At 41.5% G+C, this 17,941-nt stretch overlaps 1 protein-coding gene and 1 pseudogene across 50 annotated transcripts in view; both read right to left on the reverse strand.

The window, feature by feature from the left end:
* Window positions 1-637: 637 nt before the first annotated feature.
* The window catches only part of LOC110523834 (liprin-beta-2), a 113,159-nt gene continuing 95,855 nt past the window's right edge, over window positions 638-17,941 (reverse strand). For 22 of the 50 annotated variants that reach the window (XM_090232593.1, XM_090232566.1, XM_090232545.1 and 19 more), the window contains 15 exons: window positions 17,845-17,905; window positions 14,926-14,964; window positions 14,400-14,538; window positions 13,166-13,301; window positions 12,861-12,989; window positions 12,544-12,694; window positions 11,856-11,967; window positions 11,649-11,737; window positions 11,142-11,264; window positions 10,926-11,051; window positions 8,278-8,466; window positions 7,566-7,763; window positions 4,559-4,624; window positions 2,202-2,261; window positions 638-2,024 (listed from right to left, as the gene is read on the reverse strand). In XM_090232593.1, the coding sequence (XP_090088719.1) occupies window positions 2,001-2,024; window positions 2,202-2,261; window positions 4,559-4,624; window positions 7,566-7,763; window positions 8,278-8,466; window positions 10,926-11,051; window positions 11,142-11,264; window positions 11,649-11,737; window positions 11,856-11,967; window positions 12,544-12,694; window positions 12,861-12,989; window positions 13,166-13,301; window positions 14,400-14,538; window positions 14,926-14,964; window positions 17,845-17,905 (1,642 nt within the window). In that variant the 3' untranslated portion in view covers window positions 638-2,000. Of the gene's footprint in view, window positions 2,025-2,201; window positions 4,078-4,558; window positions 4,625-5,688; window positions 7,764-8,277; window positions 8,467-10,925; window positions 11,052-11,141; window positions 11,265-11,648; window positions 11,738-11,855; window positions 11,968-12,543; window positions 12,695-12,860; window positions 12,990-13,165; window positions 13,302-14,399; window positions 14,539-14,925; window positions 14,965-17,844; window positions 17,906-17,941 lie in introns of those variants that run through there. The other 28 variants (XM_090232623.1, XM_090232602.1, XM_090232518.1 and 25 more) reach the window with 5 other exon arrangements.
* On the reverse strand, window positions 1,159-1,985 carry LOC118964648 (rab15 effector protein-like; annotated as a pseudogene).

Consider the following 17,941-nt stretch of genomic DNA (forward strand, 5'->3'; position numbering starts at 1 on the left):
GCTCGTAAGCATTCATTCAAACAGCAGCTCTTAGCAATGCTGGGATGCACAGCTCTGTTTATGACTTCAAGGCTATCAACTCCCGAGATTAGACTGGCAATACGAAAGTGCCTATAAGAACATCCAATAGTCAAAGGTATATGAAATACAAATGGTATAGAGAGAAATAGTCCTATAATTCCTATAATAACTACAACCTAAAACTTAACTGGGAATATTGAAGACTCATTTTAAAAGGAACCAACAGCTTTCATATGTTCTCATGTTCTGAGCAAGGAACTTAAACATGAGCTTTTTTACATGGCACATATTGCACTTTTACTTTCTTATCCAACACAATGTTTTTGCATTATTTAAACCAAATTGAACATGTTTCATTATTTATTTGAGACTAAATGGATTTTATGTATGTATTATATTAAGTTAAAATAAAAGTGTTCATTGTTCATTCAGTATTGTTGTAATTATCATTTATTACAAATATATATATATATATATATATATATATATATAAACATCGGCCGATTAATCGGCATCAGTTTTTTTTGGTCATTTAATAATCGGCATTGAAAAATCATAATCGGTCGACCTCTACTCAACATACATATTCCTTTTCTAGACAAGATAACTCAAGACATCCAGAAATACACATTTTATTTCCAACTCCATCCTCTTTTTTTTTTCTCCTCCATTTTTGTTTCACTAGTTTTAACAAAAAATAATCCACCTTAATCAAATGAACAGTCATTGACTTAGAATCATGTTATGGGCGAAGATACCGCAATGTGATCAGTCATTAAATCCATCATAGAAAATACAAAAATATTTTATGGCCAATCATATTTTCTGTATTGTATGCTGTAGAAAGGTTTTAATGTCATTTGGTAGTGATAAGCGAATTTCCACACTGGTGCGATGCCAGTGAAGTGTTAAGCCCATTAAAATAAATACTATACACAAGGGTGTGAGCAGCTGTCAGCAGTCATGGGTCAGTAGTTTACACGAGACATGGACACAGGCCAATTTCAGCACACTGGGTCCCCGAGTCCCAGGCAAGCATAAACCCACCAAGCACAACAGTCCTTCCCCCCCATTTGAAACACTACAATAGACACAAAGAAATGTAACAAATGGTTGCACGGTTATCGATCATACTGGTCAGGTAAACTTGATGAGCAGAGTTAAAGGGTCACCGTCTCTCTTGGTGACGAAAGCCTGTAAGCGTTCCTGTGGGCGTAAGAACCTGGACCCTTTTAAAGAAATTCTCAATGAGTGCCCGGTTGTTCTTATTCTTCCTATAGCATTGTGACATTTGTTGCTCAGCACCCCATAGATGTTGCCAGAGTCGCCCTTGCGGCCAAATAGGAGAAAGAGGGAGTAGCAGTCATTACCGATGGAGGTGCAAAAATACACCATCCTCTCTGCCTTGTTCCTATTAGCAGACTCCGTCTTGGCCATCTTGCATGTATTCAGTATATACCTCCGGGGGGGAAGTCCTCTGCAGTCCCTCCCCCCTCTGTCAGGTGCAGGATCTGCACGGCAATCTAGATGCAGGGGTTCTTGGGGGGCCTCTCCAGCACAGCCCACGCCCAGTCAGCACCCAGAAAGATGAGCTGCTGCTTTGTCATTGTGGTGCAGTTGGAGGAGTCGGTCATGTGGAGGTGGCTGCTCTGGGTAATATATGTTATTAGGAAGATCTCGTTGAGGGCTGTGGGGCTGGAACATGTCCTCTGGGTCGAGGGAAACAGGAGGTACTCCTGGGTCCTGGCGGCAGCTATCCCCACACAGTATTTGGATAGAGGGACAAAATCGTTGGGCTTGTTAAGGATTCACTGGGTATGTCTGGGGCTAGTGGCTTGCTCTCTCTCCTCCCCTACAGGGTTGAGAAATTGAAGTGTTGGGAATTGGTCATGGTCGAGGCTGGTGGTTTCTCCCACCAGGTTGAGATTACCTTGGGCTGGTTGTTTGCTCTCTATCTTCCCCATGTCTACAGGATTAGGTCAGAGGGTGGTTTCCCTTATGACCTGAACATATGATAACAACAGTATAGTTTATTGTTGTAGAAATTATAACTTAGATGAAAAAAAGTGACATAGGTTATACTTCTGTAATAACTTGGATTGAAGGAAAAATACTTTAGTTATACTATGTTTGCTCTAGAATGGTGAAAAAAAATGATAAAAATAAGTAAATTAACTCACCAGTATGGGTCTGCCTTTGATGTTTGGAACAGCTCCAGCCCCCCTCTCCTCTCTGAAACCCTAGTGAGATATTGTGATGTGCTGGGTTGATGCAGATTAACCTGCAATAGGATCCTCACACTGTACAGGTTATACCTGGGCATGGACACTTCACTGGGCTACCTAACTCCCAGGGAGCAGGCTTCCCTTAGTATTTATTCTGTTACAGAAGCGATCCTCCATTCTGGTGACTGTTAAAGGGACTTACTTAAAGGACTACATCTGCCTATTCAATTATGTGTTGAAACATAGAAAAAACTGTTTCTTATTGGTCATATACAAATTAGCTGTATTAAGTGTTGGTGTGTTTTGTTTGCAGTATGTCTTAGTGCCTTGTTTGCATCATGGATGTGTCCAGGTAATGGGTTGTTCCACGAAATGAGTCCCCTTTGCATCCTTTTGATATTTGAAGAAGAAATTGTGCATAAATATGGAATTTTAAAAGACTCTTAAATTAAATGATATAGACCACATTGATAATTCAATGCATCTGGTTTTAAATATGCCTAAAGACTTGCTAAAGTGCCAAAATTCTGTATTTTGACATGTACCTCCTGTGATTTTAACCCACTTAACCCCAACATTTCTCCAAGTTTTCACCTTCATTGAAAGCCCTAGTTATTTTGTTGCTTTGTCAAAGTCATTTCTGAATATTATTATTGAAATTCATGAGATTTGTGATTTATTTTAAGGTAAAAAAAATAAAATAAAAAATGTCCCTCATTTTAAGGTCAACCCTGTTACATGAACTGAACTCTCGTTGTAATATGGTGAAACTATTCCTTTTGGAACATAAAAAGAAGAAACATTGAACATCTTATAGTCAAATCATAGTGTAAAAGCAGGAGAGCTGATTCTACTCTTGTAGGTTGAGCATGACACGTCAACCCTGTCACCCACTGATAGACAGGCTAGAATTTTTTTTAACAATTTCCTTTTTTTTAAGCTTGCATTCATTTGACCCTCCCTGTTGCACAAAACAAGCCTCCATTCCCCCTCTCACAAGAGGATTTATGGCTGACTTAAGATGAAATCGTCAACCCTGTTACAATAAACCTGGTTACTTTACTTGCCACTCAATAGGCACTTGCTATTATCTTTTGTTTTTCATTTAACCTCTTGAGATGGGGAAACATGTTTTTTTATTAAGTTGAACATGTGCTCTTCATGACAGAAAGTTAAAATTAGGTTATTTATATATATATATATATATATATATATATATATATATATATATATATATATATATATATATATATATATATATATATATATATATATATATTTATTTTATTTTATATATATTTTTTAAACCAAATTAAACTACCCAAAAGGGACTAATTTAGTGGAACGACCCTAATCTAAAAAAAAACATACAAAAAAGTTGTCAAATAGTACAAAATAATACAGTGTGTGCAATCTTACAGGCTAATTTGCATAGGGGAAAAAGCATGTCCTAAAAGCTCAAGTGGCATGTTGTAGGCCTATACCTTTCACCAAAAATACAAAACACATGCTATTTACTCTAGTTTGGGGAAGCGCTACACACCAATGACGCATGTAAAACAGAATTCCTTCACCGGTCATTGTGTTCGTGTCACTAATACAGAAGTAGTATACATTATAGTCCTGTATTATGATGAGGTAAGGGGTATAGCCAGTTGAGATTGCTGGTAAAGCCTCCTGCATTGAGGTTAGGTTGAGGTATGAGGCAGATAGAGGTTTCCCTTGGTTGATTGGCTGCGTTAATTAGTGTGGCCAGCGTAGCGTCCTCTCAGACTAGTGCTGTTTGAGCCCGTCTCATCTCCTTCAGAACTTCGTCTCGGCTTAGCAAATACTGAAAGCAAGAAGGGCCAGGGGCTGGGGTTAGCAGGAAGCATTATTCTGCAATGTTTGTCAGTTAAAGGCTTTAGAGTAATGTCCCTAACTTTAAAATCTACTTGTCGAAACCGGTTTATTCAGTTGAAACCTCCACTGTCAGGAAATACAAGAACAACATAGCACTGTAGCATTGAGGAGAAATACAAAACATAACAGCCAGTGGCGTAGCGCAGTTTTGCGAGGCCCCACCTGCAAAGTCTGAGCAAGGCACCCCTTGGGGGGAGGGGCAGCTAACTTCCTGAAATTCTACCACGGGGCAGGGAGAAGTATTTGCAATACCTCCAGGAGGATCCCAGAGCTTGTGGGCGCTGCGCGGGTGCATCCTACACCAGTGTTAACAGCGTAACAGAAAATACTTTGTTAACTGGTTAGTTTATTAATTATTTACAGTACTGTCAAAAAGCTTGTTGAATGAGACGGATTGAGGAAATACTTACTGTGAGTTGGTTTATTCCCTCAGAAAGAGCTTCTATCTGCAGTACGGTCCCCTCTGTCACCGCCATCTGCAAAGTCAAACACAACACCTAGTTCTGGGGCTACTGTACTACTGACAGGCTAGGACATCAATGACATACAGGTAACTGCCAAAATAATGGATACAAAGTATATTGAAAGCAGGTGCTTCCACACAGCTGTGGTTCCTGAGTTTATTAAGCAATTAACAATCCATCATGCTTAGGATAATGTATTAAAAGTATTGTCTACCATAGCTATGCCCCCATAGGATGACAATGCCCCAATCCATAGGGCACGAGTGGTCACTAAATGGTTTGATGAGCATGAAAACAATGTGAGCCATATGCCATGGCCGTCTCAGTCAACCCAATTGAACACTTATGGGAGATTCTGGTGCGGCGCCTGAGACACCATTTTCCACCACCATCAACAAAACACCAAATTATGGAATTTCTCATGGAAGAAGGTGACAAGGTGCTGTTCTGGCTCGTGGTGGTCCGATGCCATATTAAGACACTTTATGTTGGTGTTTCCTTTATTTTGGCAGTTACACTATGTTACTTCCATGCATGATGGGATGGGAGGGTAGAAGGATCTACTGTAAGTGCTGAGCAAGCACCACTGTTCAAGTCATAGGTTACGTTCCAGGCCGACTACATTGCAGTCGTTGCATTGCATAAACCAATGATTTATGGCAGGTGTCTGCAGTGAAGTCAGCCTGGAACATGGTCATTATGGATTTATGATAAAGATGTACCTGCGGATGGTTGAGCCCCTCCCCCCAAGGTGCATGATGGGATAGTCCTGTTCCAACATGCACTCCTCCATCTTGCATACAATGGGCCAATCATGATGATCAGAAGCATTGATGAGGGCTAGTTAGTGAACGATACTGGTTAATTAATGATGCATTCTGATGTCCCTGTACCGTGCAACGCAATTCCTTACAGTGTATCTTTGATTCAAGTTCTTAAAACTGTAAATATTGTTAATGGGCAGAGATGATTTCAACATAAAACCGAGACAAGACAACTTTCTCCTCTAATACGAGAAGCACGCTTTGTACAAAGATTGCATGTATTAAATAGGTTATCAGGAAGAATTCCACTCCTTTATCACACTTATGATTTTTATTGACGGATTTGGATAGTACTATTTACAATTAATGACAACAAGAGGGCTTCCTTGATTGAAGCGTAATCTTTAACTATAAAAATATTATAACAGTCACATTTGTAAAGAACAGTGCATGATACTCACAATCTAGATTCCGTCAAAATGTACACAGCTACACAATCTCATTGTACTTTCCATTGTACTTCTTTCAATTTACCAACATAAATATATACCTCCATATGCAAATATTGCACAAGTTCATTCCACAACTGTCTGACAAACAAGCAACATTGCTTTCTACTGGTTAGAAAAACATTTTTTAAACAATGGATCAATACCATTAGGTGAATCTCAAATATGTGTGTTAAAAGGATCAATAAAATGATGCACAATGTTGTTTACGTCAGTGGTATAATCTTAGTGCATTAAAGGGCTGATGTGATAATATCAGAAGCGTCATGCTCATATGGGGCACAAGGGCACATGTAAAATGATTTACTAAACTTCAATTTTAAGCACACATTTTATCGTAATTATTTATAAAAATATCTCTAAGCAGTATTTTGCAGAGGGGGCACACTGACTGGTCCAGGCAAAGAGTACCCCCCCCCCCCCAAGTAAGTGGTTACTTCCAAGGTGCACCCTGGAGAGCAAAGATATGCTAGGACACACACAGCGTTTGATTTTGATTTTAGATGTTGGTGATGGACTGGCAGGAAGTAGGTTTGTAAATGAATTTAATCAAGCTATGTAGCCAGTTGATTCCTTCTTAATAATGAATAAATAAAACTAAAATGTTTTGTTTCCCTGTATTACTAGCCAACTTACAATTTTATGAAGTTGGTTCCCGGTCTCCCAACCTCATAACAAGCAATCAAGCCATTTCGGGCTGTCAATCAAGTTAGAGTAGCTTGTCCAACTATCTTAGATGCCATGCCTGCTGGCAATTACTAAATGTACTGAATAAGACTCAAACGTCTTCAGTCTTTTACCCAGATTTATGCACAGAAGCACATTTCATTTTTTTTACAAAAAAGAAGTGCCAGTCAGGAGGATACTGACAGCTCATGAGGTATGCTTAGATATGCAGAAAAAGACTTGGTTTAAATGTAATCTGGCACCTTATGATAATATCATGATATTTGTGTTGTAATTAGGATGCCATGATATGTTCCTGTATTGGTGTTGTGTGTTATGATCCCACGTGCTGTATATTGAGATGTGGGATTTACAACAGTCAGAATGACACCCTCATTCAAATTACAATTGAACAGGTAAAGAGGTATGTTTAGATAACCGATTCAGAAAAACTGTTTTTTTCTTTTAACATTGAATTAGGCATAATGATTATGGCTCTAGATGCCAGGAAAAAGCTGTTTCAGGTGTTTGAAAATTGCAAAATTCTTCAACTACCAGGGGGACACCACCCGTACATCTTTACATACTTCGTGCCACCTCTAAAATAATGGTACATGACACCTCTGGCTGATATATCACAGCTGAACACTAGGCTTGTAGATCCACAGAGAACATAGGAGGGCTTTTCACTAATAGGTATTTTGACCAATAAACCCAGCTCTGAAAAATATCTGTTGTGATTGGTCAAAAGACCGATTAGTGGAAGAAAGATCAGAATTGGGCTTCCTGTGTAAAAACAGCCTAAGTATCCTGAAGCAGCTCATGCCCCAGGCTAGGTTTGGTTGTTGGGTGTTAGATGATGGCACGTAAGGGGTGTGGAGGTGGGTGTGCTGGAGTGGGTTTTGGGTAGCGTTGGATGGGCATGGCAGGAAGAGTTGGGGTTATTGGCTGCAAGCTGAGTAGTGATGGGTAGGTAGATACAGTAGTGTGACATCATCAGCTGTATAGCCCCACCTGCTCTCGTCTGTCTGGGTCTCTGTCCAGGATTGGGCTGAGGCCCCTAAAGCCGGAGTAGGGCCGGTGGGCCCCGTTCACCACCGCCTGGAGCTGAGCCTGGGCCTGGGCCGCCTCCAGGGGGCAGATGTAGTCAGTCGAGTCGTCACATCTCTTCTTTCTCAGGTGGCCGAAGTTTGAGAAGCCCAACTTCTTTGGCTGAATGGGAGGACATGCTTTATGAACAGACTGAGAGAAAGCTGTGTATAATTTCTATTCTGTCCCTTTAACCATAATCAGTGAAAATATTTCTAAACAGCGTACAAATGGACAGTGCTGTTTAAAAATGGTTCCTATAAGGCTAATTGTGCTGACTAAGTACATTATGCTATCGCTACATTTTGCCTCCGCACATTTTCTACTAGCCTTAACAAAATGGTGGGTGTTAGAGATACGTGGCGCTACAAAAGCTTGCTGCCCGAAAAGCTGCTTGGAGCAGCCCTGGTCTTAGAGCTTAGCCAGGTCTGAGGGGTCACACTAAGGATTAAGGTGCCTGTCTCTTGAAAGAGATGGGGGAAAGGGAGAGGAAGATAGAAAGAGGAGACAGTGAGAGAGGAGGATGAGAGAGTAAGAAAAGGAGATGGAGGGAGGGAGAGAGAAACAACAAAAACGAGGGCTCCTAACAGGGTGGTGGTTCAGCCCTTGGCGTTACTACAGTACTGTCATCTCTTACCCTGACTTTGGCTGTGGTGCTGAGGGGAGTGTAGCCAGACGACTCCATGAACTCCCTCTTCTCCTGCTGAGCCTGGGAGCCCACCAGCATGTTGAAGTTGGTGGCCAGGTGGCGTCGCAGCAGGGTCTTCTGAGGGGGGATGTTCAGCAGCATGGCCAGGGTGTCTGAGTTAAAACGAGGCTCCAGAATCTGGGGGGTCATTAGAGAAGATTCAGAGGAAGATACAGGGTGGTTGACATTTATTGTCATGAATCATGCCCTGGAAGCAGAACTGAGCGATGTTAATAGTTTGCCTAATGTCAGTTTATGTGACAAAACAAGCAAGTACAGAGCCTTCGGAAAGTTTTCAGACACCTTGACTTTTTCCGCATTTTGTTAGGTTACAGCCTTATTCTAAAATTGATTAAATCGTTTTTTTTCTCCTTATCAATATACACACAATACCCCATAATGACAAAGACCTATTTTTACACAAGTATTCAGACCCTTTACTCAGTACTTTTTTGAAGCACCTTTGGCAGCGATTACAGCCTCGAGTATTCTTGGGGAGAAGGTCAAACTTGGCACACCTGTATTTGGAGAGTTTCTCCAATTCTTCTCTGCAGATCCTCTCAAGCTCTGTCAGATTGGATGCGGAGTGTTGCTGCACAGCTATTTTCAGGTCTCTCCAGAGATGTTTGATCAGATTCAAGTCTGGGCTCTGGCTGGGCCACTCAACGACATTCAGAGACTTGTCCCGAAGCCACTCCTGCATTGTCTTGGCTGTGTGCTCAGGGTCGTTGTCCTGTTGGAAAGTGAACCTTCGCCCCAGTCTGAGGTCCTGAGCGCTCTGGAACAGGTTTTCATCAAGGATCTCTCTGTACTTTGCTCCATTCATCTTTCCCTTGATCTTGACTAGTCTCCCAGTCCCTGCTGCTGAAAAACATCCCCACAGCATGATGCTGCCACCTCCATGCTTTACCGTAGGGATGGTGCCAGGTTTCCTCCAGATGTGACGCTTGGCATTCAGGCCAAAGAGTTCAATCTTGGTTTCCTCAGACCTGAGAATCTTGTTTCTCATGGTCTGTGAGTCTTTAGGTGCCTTTTTGGCAAACTTCAAGTGGGCTGTCCTGTGGCTTTTACTGATGAGAGGTTTCCGTCTGGCCACTCTACCATAAAGGCCCGATTGGTGGAATGCTGCAGAGATGGTTGTCCTTCTGGATGGTTCTCCCACCTCAACAGAGGAACTCCAGAGCTCTGTCAGAGTGACCATCGGGTTCTTGGTCACCTACCTGACCAAGGTCCTTCTCCCCCGATTGCTCAGTTTGGCCGGGCGGCCAGCTCTTGTAAGAGTCTTAGTTGTTCAAAACTTCTTCAATTTAAGAATGATAGAGGCCACTGTGTTCTTGGGGACCTTCAATGCTGTAGATTGCGCCTTGACACAATCCTGTCTCGGAGCTCTGTGGACAATTCCTTCGACCTCACGGCTTGGTTTTTGCTCGGACATGCACTGTGGGACCTTATATAGACAGGTGTGTGCCTTTCCACATCATGTCCAATCATTTCAATTGACCACAGGTGGAATCCAATCAAGATGTAGAAACATCTCAAGGATGATCAATGGAAACAGGATGCACCTGAGCTCAATTTCGAGTCTCATAGCAAAGGGTCTGAATACTTATTTACTTAAGTTATTTCTGTTTTTTATTTTTCATACATTTGCAAATATTTCTAACAACTTTGTCATTATGGGGTATTGTGTGTTGATTGATGAGGTGTTTTATTTATTTAATCAATTTTAGAAGGATTAAAGGGGCCTGAATACTTTCCGAATGCACTGTATAGTGTAGAGCAGGGGTGTCATACTCATTCCACGGAGGGGCTAAGTTTTTCCTTTCAATTAAGTCAGAGACAACCAGGTGTGTGGAGTTCCTTACTAATTAGTGACCTTAATTCATCAATCAAGGACCAGGGAGGAGCGAAAACCCGCAGACACTCGGCCCTCAGTGGAATGAGTTTGACACCTGTATTATGGCTTAAGCACAGGAAGCATAGAAATAGAGGATATAGAATGGATCTACCGCTTCTTAGACTTGCTATCGATGAGAATGACAGTTCTATAACTCACATTTCTATCTGAATTTGGTCAGGTTGCCCAAAATGTTACATATTGCAGCCATAAGGTTAGGGTTAGGTATTAGGGTTAGCAGTGTGGTTAAGGTTAGGGTTATGGATATGTTTAGGTTTAAAATCAGATTTTATAACTTTATGGCTGTGCCAGGTAGTGACCACTGCAGTGCTGCCTCCAGAACAAGATTTATGAGGAAAAATGCTAACCTGCCTACATACAGGTGATTACACAGAAAGTTGGGATGGAATGAATTGGAAAAATAGGCAGCGTCTACACAGGCAGACCCTGATTTTTATTTTCACTAATTGTTATTTTGAACAATCAGATCAGCTCTTAAAAAGATATCTGATGTGATTGGTCAAAAGACCAATTAGTGGAAATGATTGAAGTTTCTTTAGGGATAGTCTCTTAGGAATTGTATGTAACTATACATGTCCCATTATGGACATATTTGTCACTATAACGGCCTGAGCTGAGCTGAAATGCAGTAGAAAGGTATAAGAAGGGGCTGATTCAATCATTGGGCCCTTGTACTTACGATAAGGCCCCCGTGCACCCCGCTGCCCCTCAGGTTGGGAGCGTACTCCGCCAAGTCCACCGAGCGAAGCCACTCCATCACCCTGTGGTTAGACCACTGAACCACCTCCGAGGGAGACGTCTTGTTCTAGTAGGTAATAACACGTCTTAGCAAACACAACTACATACGTGTGTAAATGGAAAAACTCCCACAAACGTGCACATGCACGTGTCTCACCTCATCTCCAGGCCTTCTCTTCAGGCAGTTGGGGTTGAACTTGTTGACGTGGAGGACGTGGATAGCACACTTCACACTGAGGTGATGGAGCTGACTGGTCACTTTCAGGAACAAGAGGTTGTTCTGAAGGAAGTGAATCAAATATGTTGTGCATGTTTTTTCTTTTTTTGTACTGGATTTAACTATACTCCTAGGAAAAAGGTGCTCCATAGGAGAACCTTTTGAAGAACCCTTTAAGGTTCCAGGTAGAACCCGATTGGGTTCCATGTTCAACATTTTCTCCAGAGGGTTCTACATGGAACCCAAAATTAGTTCTACCTGGAACCAAAAAGGGTTCTCTTATGGGGACAGCTGAAGATCCCTTTTGGAACCCTTTTTTCTGAGTGTAGGAAGTCCCTTGAGATCCCTCTTTTTCGAGGGAGATCTGAAAGCCTTATGAATTACATACAGTGGCTGAGACACAACAGTGAGGCAAAGACGACGATGAAAACCGATGGATGTACTTACCACTGTCAAGTACTGAAGCATTCTGCCGTCTACCCTTCCCTGGTGAAACTGATCCTTGTACTGAGGTAAACCAATGTCATCAAGCCAACCTTTGAGGATAAACCACATAACAACCACTTATACTGGATTGATTACACAGAATATATATCACCAAGTTTGCTGAATGTTGAGTGAATATGTTGATGGCCTCTACTGTGTCCTACATACGTGTGACCCAGATGTGGTCCAGTTCAGAGGATTTCTCTGTCAGTTTGGTGCTGAACGACTTCAGGGCCAACTGCAGCTTCTTTCTGTGCAGTGGATTCTTAATCCCCATCTCCTGATATCAAGATTCAAATTAATCCAGGTTATGAGCACACTATTTACTCCAAAGTGAGTGCTGCAAATGACAGTTTTAGTAACTGGATTTGGAGTCACTTGGCACACGATTTCACAATTGTGATCAAGATTCAAACAAATTAGTTTGCCCTGCTAGTTTGAGAACAGCCTACATATATATTGATATGACGTTTGGTACAGGAACCTGTCAAATGCAACAACAAAAAAACATAGCTGAAACATAGCTCCAAACTAGCTCAAAACAACAACAAAGGTTGAGCAACATGATGTGAAAGACGGAACGAAATGACGTCTTGAGAACTAGACAGGTAGAACTAAATGGTGATGAGAATGTTGCAATGACTAGACAGGTAGAATGATTGGAGGGGACGAGCTAAACATTGCTTTGACAGCCATACTGATGGAGATTATACAGTGTGTTGTTAGAGGAACACCCAGCTAACACAGAACGTTCCCGGAAGGATGTCCTTGCCTTATTTGACAAATAACTTTCCAACAGCGTTCTGGGAACCAAAATAAGTTAGCAGAGTAATTTGTGTGACTGTACAGTGTGTACCTTCTCTAAATCCTGTGGTGAGGCAGAGAGGAGAGTTTGCCCGCTGTCGGCCCAGTGTCGGGCCAGAATCACATACTGGCCCAGCCCATACTCTTCCAGCCAGCAACACACCTGCTCCGGAGTCCACTTGGAGAAGGGCGTCTTCAGATCCCTGCAGGAGAGGACAGACAATTGATTGGATCATCAAGACTGGAATATTTTGGGAATTCCTGCTCAACTAATTAATACATTGGCTTTTTTGGTATATTCTTGGTCACATGCACATTTACAATAATACACTATATTTAATGTATTTTATGATAGTGTCCATCCCATACCGCACAGAGGTCAATGTCTCTCCGGCCCGGGCCAGGCGAGGGCCGGCGGTGGCTCTCAGTCCCCCCCTCTTAAACTCTCCAGGCTCAAGGTCCTCTCCCTGCAGGCTGCCAGACTGTGTCTTCCTTATCCTAGGGTAGAGGAGATAGAACACATCAGTACCTTTGCTAGGCCACCACCTCTACCCAGGATGACAAATATCAGATCGTTTTGCATTTATACCAATAGTCTCTGAATAAATATCTCTAGAAAGATCTTCAGCAGTGTGCCCTTCGTGTGTGTGTGTGTCAGCTGTACAGGTACTCACTTTCCCCAGAGCTTCTTGATCCCCCGGTGGTTCTTCTTGTTCTCTGGAGAGACAGGGGACTGCTGTCCTGAGTCCACTCCAGACGACAGGGGAGACAAGTCTGACAGTGTGGACTCATCCAGTCTCTCCGACTTTCCTGTGAGAGCAGCATATGGCGTTTTAGTAAGTACTGGAATCTATTTAAAACTGTCTTCCTCATTTTAAGTCATTGTTCTATTAATTCAAGTAAGTCGTGCAACGCTTCAAGGACACTGTATTCCTTCAATTCTTTAGGGTCTAAAGTTGAGGTATTATCCATGCAGGACCCACCCTTATCAAACAGATCATGCTTTCCACAAGATCCTGCTGTGCCAAAGGTTAGCCAAGCGAAAGGTGAAACAGGAAAGCATTAACATTGTTAGTGCGCTCCAGCATTTTCAGCAAAATTACACACAAAATGTAAATGTTGTCTTAATGGATGCCAATTAAAATCTTTGAAGACAAATTCGTTTTTCGCTTATCTAATAAACATGTTTAATACACTGAAATGAAATGATGGTCTGAGGGCGAATGGGATGTCAAGTTGCATCTATATTTGTTTACAGTGTATGGTTAAGCCAGATCAACCGTGGTCTACCTCTGTTGCACACAACCCTCGCCTCACGTGACCACGCCGAAGGAGCCCTGCTTTTGAGGTCAATGGGCACTTTGTGCACTGCAACACCAGTCACACATGCGAGAAAAAAGAGCCAGGCATAATCGGAGATGCCTCTCTCTGACTCACTGAGGGTCTTACTCCTTCCAACACAGGCTAGAGTTATCAACTTTTAAGTCACAACTTTAATCCATAGTGAAAACAGGGGCCTGGTGCTTTGACACGGGGCTTCTGTCTGTGAGTAGTAGTACGGTACCTAATGCTGGAGCACTGGCACTCCTGCAGCGGTCTTCAGCCATGATACAAGCAGAAAGCCACACAGAGCAACAAAAAAAAAGAGAGAACAGCAGAAACGGTACAACAGCAAGTGGAAGATTAGTACAGAGTGAGCGAGAATTGAGGATAGCCACCCCATGCAAACCAACCACCCTGTGAGAGAAGAGTGGAACAGTGCAGTTTTTGAAACAAACTATAGAAGTGTATTTATTAAATGTATAATATACATCCACGGGAAGGCTTTGTTGTTATCTGTTGTTTGAAACATTCCAGAAGGCTGTTTGATAAAAAAGACAAGCAGCAGTGTTTTAAGATGTGACTTACTTAGGTGAAACTCACTGTCCTCGCTATCGTCAGGGGACAGCTGGTCTGGCGTAGAATGCTGGTCTCGATCCCCGTTCATGTCAGGTCGAGACAGCTTCCCTGGTAGGGTCTGATATTTGTTCATTTCGATGTGCGGATTCTGTGGGGAGAGGGGGCGGGGGGGGGGGGGCATGGTTACAGGCAAGTCCCAAGTCTATCCAAATGGAATTAAATGGCATCTGTTGACATTCGATTTCAGTTGAAATGCTGCTAAATTACAGAACAGAATATGAGAATCAGATTTATATTTTGTCCTTTCATGACCATATCATTGTTAATTCGATAGGACTGCCACTGGAGTCACAAGTTTTCAGGAGACAACAGACAAAAGGCCAATTTTAAAAGCCTTAGGGGCACCTAGAGTATGATCGCTACTACATTTGACAGTTTCGGCTGAACCTTTGGCTCTGTTCCGGTCAGATAGGACAAAGTTAGCTTGTGAGAGATTAAGGGTTAGTGGTGGTGAGATCATGCAAGTAGAAAATACCTCTGAAACCGGTTCAACTGGTTGACCCACCACGACATGCTACAGGAGGGGGGAGCGTGCATGTAACGAAGAGAACACACACACACTGTTAGTATAGTAATGTATCGGCATCATCAACTCAACAACAACAGTCTTAGAATACAAGCACAGTACCGTTCAAAAGTTTGGAGTCACTTAGAAACGTCCTTGTTTTGGAAAGAAAAGCACATTTTTTTGCCCATTCAAATAACGTCAAATTGATCAGAAATACAGTGTGGACATTGTTAATGTTGTAAATGACAATTGTAGCGTGAAACGGTGGATTTTTTATGGAATATCTACATAGGCGTACATAGGCCCATTATCAGCAACCATCACTCCTGTGTTCCAATGAAACGTTGTGTTAGCTATTCCAAGTTTATCATTTTAAAAGGCTAATTGATCATAAGAAACCTTTTTGCAATTATGTTAGCACAGCTGAAAACTGTTGTCCTGATTAAAGAAGCAATACAACTGGCCTTCTTTAGACTAGTTGAGTATTTGCAGCATCAGAATTTGTGGGTTCGATTACAGGCTCAAAATGGCCAGAAACAAAGTACTTTCTTCTGAAACTCGTCAGTTTATTCTTGTTCTGAGAAATTAAGGGTATTCCATGCGCGAAATTGCCAAGAAACTGAAGATCTCGTACAATGCTGTGTACTACTCCCTTCACAGAACAGAAGGCCTAGAAGGCTAGCATCCAGGAGTCGCCTCTTCACTGTTGATGTTGAGACTGGAGTTTTGCGGGTACTATTTAATGAAGCTCAAACTAAACACTCTATTGTACTTGTCCTCTTGCTCAGTTGTGCACCGGGGCCTCCCACTCCTCTTCCTATTCTGGTTAGGGCCAGTTTGCACAGTTCTGTGACGGGAGTAGTACACAGCGTTGTACGAGATCTTCAGTTTCTTGGCAATTTCTCATATGGAATATTTCTAATAAATTTTATGTTATTTTAAAATACAAAAAATTAGATTTTCTTTAAAAAACAATGACATTTCTAAGTGACCCCAAACTTTTGAACGGTAGTGTATGTGTTCAGCTGTTTTTGTTAGGATAACAGTCATCAGAAGCTAAATGGTTATGTATTTTTGTTAGAGCACCCATAACGTTTCTAATGTGTTGGGTTAATTACAAATGAAGCACATGCTGCATGTCTAAGATGGATATATTGTAATCGTAAAGTTAAATCAAAATACAGAAAAATCTACTTTTGGAAAGCTCATATTCCGAGCTAGCCATTTAAAAAGGATGGTCCCCTGATCTAATTGAATCTGAACAATCCTTTAACTGGAACAGCACAGGAAAAATCCTAGAGGACAACCTGGTTCATTCTGCTTTCCAACAGACAGCTGCAACATCGAGAGCATCAGGACTGGTTGCATCACTACCTGGTACGGCAAATGCTCGGCCTCTGACCGAAAGGCACTACAGAGGGTAGTGCGTACAGCCCAGAACATCCCTGGGGCTAAGGTGCCTGCCATCCAGGACCTCTACAGTAAGCGGTGTCAGAGGAAGGCCCTAAAAATTGACAAAGACCCCAGTCACCCCAGTCATAGACTGTTCTCTCTACTACCGAATGGCAAGCGGTAACAGAGTGCCAAGTCTAGGACAAAAAAGGCTTCTCAACAGTTTTTACCCCCAAGCCATAAGACTCCTGAACAGGTAATCAAATGGCTACCTGGACTATTTGCATTGTGTGCCCCCCCCCAAATCCCTCTTTTTACACTGCTGCTACTGTTTATCATATATACATAGTCACTTTAACTATACATTCATGTACACATTACCTCAATTAGCCTGACTAACCGGTGTCTGTATGTAGCCTCGCTACTTTTATAGCCTCGCTACTGTATATAGCCTGTCTTTTTACTGTTGTTTTATTTCTGTATCTACCTATTGTTCACCTAATACCTTTTTTGCACTATTGGTTAGAGCCTGTAAGTACGCATTTCACTGTAAGGTCTACACCTGTTGTATTCGGCGCAAATAAACTTTTGACACAGGGAGACAAATTCACCTTTCAGCAGGACAATAACCTAAAACAAATATACACTGGAGTTGCTTCCCAAGACGACATTGAATGTTCCTGAGAGGCCTAGTTGAAGAAATTAAAAAAGAAAGATGTGCAAATATTGTACAATCCAGGTGTATAAAGCTTTTAGAGACTTACCCAGAAAGACTCACAGCTGTAATCGCTGCCAAAGGTGATTCTAACATGTATTGACTCAGGGGTGTGAATTCTTATGTAAATTAGATATTTATGTATTTCATTTTCAATCCATTTGCCAAAACTTCTAAAAACATGTTAGAATTATGGGGTAACATTATGGGGTATTGTGTGTAGAGGGTTAACAAAATAAATCTATTTCATGCATTTTGAATTCAGGCTGGAACACAACAAAATGTGGAATACGTCAAGGGGTATTAATACTTTCTGACGGCAGTGTTCAAAGCTGTCATCAAGGCAAAGGGTGGCTACTTTGAAGAATCTAAAATATTACATCTATTTTGATTTGTTTAACACTTTTTTGGTTACTACATGATTCCATGTGTGTTATTTCATAGGTTTGATGTCTTCACTATTATTCTACAATCTAGAAATTTTTTTAAAACAAAAACAACCTTGAATGAGTAGGTGTGTGAAATTTTGACTGGTACTGTATATAAATAAGCATATACACGGGGGGATCCCACTTCTTTTTGTTTTTTTCTTCTCCTGTTTATATGTTTATACTGAAATGTATTATTACTTAAACTGTTATGCATTTCTTACTGTTGGTTTTCTTTTGAGTGGCAGCCTACGGGTTCATGTTTAATAAAGTAATACATTTAAATAATGTACCTGTCATTTAAATAATGAACAAAAAATGACAAAACAAGTCAAGTCAAAATCATGAAACCTTTGGTAACGATCCACTTTGTAACTCCTCCAGGCTACTTGAAAGCATCCGTGGTTGGGACCTATTGAGAAAAACAACATTGAAACCAAACTAGCAA

Source organism: Oncorhynchus mykiss, chromosome 1 (genome assembly GCF_057628025.1).
Source record: "Oncorhynchus mykiss isolate SJ-2025 chromosome 1, ASM5762802v1, whole genome shotgun sequence".
Taxonomy (NCBI): Eukaryota; Metazoa; Chordata; class Actinopteri; order Salmoniformes; family Salmonidae; genus Oncorhynchus; species Oncorhynchus mykiss.